A 5,951-nucleotide genomic window follows, 5' to 3' on the forward strand; every position below is an offset into this window, starting at 1 on the left:
GCAGACCTGGGTTGAAATCTTAGCTTCTCAATTTAAAGCTGAAAAAGTTCCTTGGGTTCTGAATTTGTTCCTTTATCTCTACAAGCAAAATAATAACTACCTTACAGTGTTGTTTTGAGGATTAAAGGAGTTAATTCCTAAGAGCCTGGTACTTATATATACTCAATAAATATTACAACAATAATATAAACACCCAAATTTAACCTTATGAAATGGGTCTGTTTTTGTTTTGGTCTGACAGAATTAGGCATAGTTTAGGTTAGTAACATCATATGCTGACTTTCTTCCACAGTACCATTAAAACAAAAGTTTGAATTCCTATTTCTTACATCATAAACACTCCCAATGACAACCACTGAGAATGTAAAAATCCAAAGTAAGTCACTACCTACGGGACTTAGACTCCCATGTTAGTTGTTTCTGCCCTTGGCCACCAAAACCATTATGTAAAATTGTCATAAATGATTTGCAAAGCTAAGTAAGTGGTAGGCCCCTATCTCTCTTCTTTCATTAATTTCCTTTCCTCATTTCATTTATCACCTTTTGTAACTTCTAATTTATCCTAGTCAAGGAAAGTCCCATCCCTCTTACCTACCGTATTTTTTAAATTTCCATAATTTGAAAATGTGTCATAAAAACATAGACAGGGAACAAGGTTTAATAAGCACTGCTGTAAAAGATCTATGAGAATGAATTTGAAAAATCTGCCAAGAGACTACAACATATTATTTAACAAAGAAAAAAATATAAAATTTGACTCTTTGAACCAAGTCCCCTGTCATTCTCATCATTCAATTATATTGCTCTCAGATTTGAGCTATGAAGAGTCCAAGATACTCATTTGGCTTTTTTCCCCATTATTAACAAGGTTTTATGGTTAGAACTTCAACAGTTGAGAGGTATGTGACAAAGTTTTGCTGTTAAAAAAATAACAGCAAGAAATACAACTAAATCTATCTATGATAGTTAACTTCAGCTTTTAGCCTTAGGGAATTTAAGAATGCAGTAAGACTAAACTAGACTGTAAATGATTTTTAAGTTTTCAGGAACGGTCATTACATTTTTGTATAAAGCAGGCACATTAACATTGACTGAACCAAAACCTAATATAATAAATTTTTAAACCTGCTTACACATTGAAGTATAATTTGGAAACTAAAGCCCCTTGTCTAAAACTCAACGGAAAGAAAAAAATAGATTTCATTCTTTACAAAACTAACTGAATATTCCAAATTTTTAACTTCGATAATACACATTATCATTGGCATACAAATATATTTCTAGACAAATCACTAGGAAAATGCCATGTTTGGTCTTTTGTACATAGCTAACAGTAAGCAAGTTCCAATTTTATAAAAATGATGTTTAAAAATTCATTTCAACTTTAACTTCATGAAAAATTTACACACATTACCTTTTGGCAAGCTCTGCATAGTAATATCATTTTCTGAATTTTCATTAGATGCATCTTCATTTACAGTTTCGTCATCCAAAGGTTTTTCATCATCTGATTCTACATACTTTGTTACAATTGAAGGTTTCCTATGAAAGAATTAAGTTCATAGAATTATGAACATTTCTGACAACTGGAACAATACCCAAAGAACATAAATAACATGTTGAGATTGAGCAGTGGGTCTCAACCAGGAAGCACATCAGAATCACCTAGGGAAGCATGTGTGTCTACACCATATCACTGAAGATTATGATTCAGTAGGTCTGGAGTAAGACCAAGGCATACGCATTCTGAAAAAGCTACCAGGGAGACCTTGGAGGACACTCTTCTTTAAGAATCACTACTTTAGAGAAATAAATTAATATCAAGTAAGCTTGGTTTTCAAGAGACATTCCCACTGCTTAGAAACAATGAAAGTCCAATAGACTAAGCGGCAAACTTCTAATAAGAATTATACTGCACAGTATATTGGGAATTATATTATGTTAGAAAATAGTTTCAGTTTTTATGTATGGCTTCACAATTTAGCAGAAAAAAGTGTTTTTTACCACTCTTTTTTCTCCTTGTAACTTACAACTATGATGACTAACTCCCCATCCTAGACAATTTCAAAAAACCCATTGCCTCATAAGGCATTCAACAATTATTTTCTCCTTTTTCAAGGACATATATTGTCTAATGAAATAAACTACATTTTGCGAGGGCCACTAATACATAATAAATCCTTTAAAAACCCTTTAAAATTCAAAGTTGGAATGAAAAATAATTGTTAAATTCAGGTGACAGATACAAAGGGATTCATTATATTATACTTATCATTTTTAAATATGTATATTTGTATAGAATAGTTAACTCAGAATAGAGCTTGACATGAGTTCAGAAAAAATTTGGTTCTAGAAACAGAAAATAACCTGAAAAAGAAAATAACTTTTTGTCCCTTCAACATCAACTAACCTCTTTGATCGTGACGATCCTGAAGACTTGGATTTTCTGAAGAGCTAGTTCCCTAGATGTGAGACATAAATATAAAAGTGAATAAAACTCTCAAAACAGCACCCCTACAATTAGCTATTTCCCTATAGCAACTTCAATACAGGGATATAATGAGATGCTATTTATGTGCCTAGAATATTTTCTAAAAGGAACTCCAAAACTAATTATCTACCACATAAGGAACACAGATGCAAAAAAATAAAATAAAACTAATTCTCATTTACTGCCAGGTTTCCTTGGCTGAAGATTAAATTTCTTGTTTTCACATGGTTGCTGTCGCATGCTGCAGGGGATACACTGCTGTAAAATGATCATGGCCCCAGTCAACAAAGACAAAACAAAGAAGCAGAAGTAATCAGATCTCAACAGAAGTAGGGAGTTTTAAGGCTCTAAATATGTTTCATTATTCTCTAAGCTAACACCTGGCATGAAGTAACTTCTACAACTTGCTTTGAGATACTAAACTTACCCTCATTTTGCCAGTATAATCAATATATTTTACTGGATTCAGTTTTTTTACAGTAGGTAAAAAAAGTTCCCAAAACCATAGTTGTAGACCTGTATATCAGGCAAAGGACCTTGTTATGAGTTGCTAATAATAATGCTTAGCAGACTCTAGATACCAAGTTTTGAGAGATTTCACAACCATGAAGTTCATGCCCATAATATCCACCTCAAACACCTCTGGGGTAATATAAAGACAGTTAAATATCTATCTGTTGGAAAGTCTTCAGCTGTCTGACTTTAGGTAAACCGCTGAAGTGAACCACAACAATAACAGAAACAATGAACACCTTCTCAAACTGGAAAACAACGAAACTGAAGCATCATAATGACAACTGGGTATCAGTAGCCTTCGACACATACATGTGTCTAGAAGCAATCTAACGACATATGCTCTAGTCGGTTAATAGTAACTAACAAATATCTCTAAATAATTATCCTTACCTCTTCCTTGCTGTTTTCCATCATATCAGAGTTACTTCCAGAACCACTGATTTTATCTAAAAAAGAAGAAATAAAGAACGTTATTTATCTCTTTGATGCATTATCAAATAGAACATCAATACTTATAACTCCATAAACCCATTCTCACACTATGAAGTCTGGCAGTATTGTTAACACACTACTCACATTAAAATATTCCTAGAAGAGTTCTTTCACTAGAATCACTCTCCTTTTGCAGACTAACCCCTCCTTATAAAGCATGAAATCTCTATAAAGATTACTTTGGTATAAAAACATTTCCAGTTGTAATTTATAAATATTACAAGACATTTCCCAGTAGAAGAAAATTTAAACTATTACACTGAAAATAAAAAACATACTACCAATAAAGTATATTTCATTTCACCATAAAATACTGGGAAAATAACAGCAAACTAAACCAAAATCAAGGAGAAGGAAACAATAAAGATTATGGCAGAAATTCATGAAACAGATGAAATAGGAAATAGAAAAACAATAGGGGAAACAAAATCAATAAAACCAAAGACTAGTTCTTTTTCTTTTCCTTCCTTTTTTTTTTTTTTTTTTTTTTTTNTTTTCAGGAACGGTCATTACATTTTTGTATAAAGCAGGCACATTAACATTGACTGAACCAAAACCTAATATAATAAATTTTTAAACCTGCTTACACATTGAAGTATAATTTGGAAACTAAAGCCCCTTGTCTAAAACTCAACGGAAAGAAAAAAATAGATTTCATTCTTTACAAAACTAACTGAATATTCCAAATTTTTAACTTCGATAATACACATTATCATTGGCATACAAATATATTTCTAGACAAATCACTAGGAAAATGCCATGTTTGGTCTTTTGTACATAGCTAACAGTAAGCAAGTTCCAATTTTATAAAATGATGTTTAAAATTCATTTCAACTTTAACTTCATGAAAATTTACACACATTACCTTTTGGCAAGCTCTGCATAGTAATATCATTTTCTGAATTTTCATTAGATGCATCTTCATTTACAGTTTCGTCATCCAAAGGTTTTCATCATCTGATTCTACATACTTTGTTACAATTGAAGGTTTCCTATGAAAGAATTAAGTTCATAGAATTATGAACATTTCTGACAACTGGAACAATACCCAAAGAACATAAATAACATGTTGAGATTGAGCAGTGGGTCTCAACCAGGAAGCACATCAGAATCACCTAGGGAAGCATGTGTGTCTACACCATATCACTGAAGATTATGATTCAGTAGGTCTGGAGTAAGACCAAGGCATACGCATTCTGAAAAGCTACCAGGGAGACCTTGGAGGACACTCTTCTTTAAGAATCACTACTTTAGAGAAATAAATTAATATCAAGTAAGCTTGGTTTTCAAGAGACATTCCCACTGCTTAGAAACAATGAAAGTCCAATAGACTAAGCGGCAAACTTCTAATAAGAATTATACTGCACAGTATATTGGGAATTATATTATGTTAGAAAATAGTTTCAGTTTTATGTATGGCTTCACAATTTAGCAGAAAAAAGTGTTTTTTACCACTCTTTTTTCTCCTTGTAACTTACAACTATGATGACTAACTCCCCATCCTAGACAATTTCAAAAAACCCATTGCCTCATAAGGCATTCAACAATTATTTTCTCCTTTTCAAGGACATATATTGTCTAATGAAATAAACTACATTTTGCGAGGGCCACTAATACATAATAAATCCTTTAAAAACCCTTTAAAATTCAAAGTTGGAATGAAAAATAATTGTTAAATTCAGGTGACAGATACAAAGGGATTCATTATATTATACTTATCATTTTTAAATATGTATATTTGTATAGAATAGTTAACTCAGAATAGAGCTTGACATGAGTTCAGAAAAAATTTGGTTCTAGAAACAGAAAATAACCTGAAAAAGAAAATAACTTTTTGTCCCTTCAACATCAACTAACCTCTTTGATCGTGACGATCCTGAAGACTTGGATTTTTCTGAAGAGCTAGTTCCCTAGATGTGAGACATAAATATAAAAGTGAATAAAACTCTCAAAACAGCACCCCTACAATTAGCTATTTCCCTATAGCAACTTCAATACAGGGATATAATGAGATGCTATTTATGTGCCTAGAATATTTTTCTAAAAGGAACTCCAAAAACTAATTATCTACCACATAAGGAACACAGATGCAAAAAAATAAAAATAAAAACTAATTCTCATTTACTGCCAGGTTTCCTTGGCTGAAGATTAAATTTCTTGTTTTTCACATGGTTGCTGTCGCATGCTGCAGGGGATACACTGCTGTAAAATGATCATGGCCCCAGTCAACAAAGACAAAACAAAGAAGCAGAAGTAATCAGATCTCAACAGAAGTAGGGAGTTTTAAGGCTCTAAATATGTTTCATTATTCTCTAAGCTAACACCTGGCATGAAGTAACTTCTACAACTTGCTTTGAGATACTAAACTTACCCTCATTTTGCCAGTATAATCAATATATTTTACTGGATTCAGTTTTTTTACAGTAGGTAAAAAAAGTTCCCAAAACCATAG

At 32.1% G+C, this 5,951-nt stretch overlaps 1 protein-coding gene across 1 annotated transcript in view; it reads right to left on the reverse strand.

Annotated features, from left to right (window-relative positions):
• Positions 1-5,951, reverse strand: part of LOC108519216 (transcriptional regulator ATRX-like) — a gene marked incomplete at its 5' end in the record, with an annotated part of 27,232 nt that overhangs the window by 20,088 nt on the left and 1,193 nt on the right. The window contains 4 exon segments of the mRNA XM_017858058.1: positions 1,415-1,542; positions 2,411-2,447; positions 2,450-2,462; positions 3,398-3,453. Of these exon segments, the coding sequence (XP_017713547.1) occupies positions 1,415-1,542; positions 2,411-2,447; positions 2,450-2,462; positions 3,398-3,453 (234 nt within the window).

The sequence above is a fragment of the Rhinopithecus bieti genome, unplaced genomic scaffold (genome assembly GCF_001698545.2).
Source record: "Rhinopithecus bieti isolate Rb0 unplaced genomic scaffold, ASM169854v2 scaffold_48428, whole genome shotgun sequence".
In the NCBI taxonomy this organism is placed as follows: domain Eukaryota; kingdom Metazoa; phylum Chordata; class Mammalia; order Primates; family Cercopithecidae; genus Rhinopithecus; species Rhinopithecus bieti.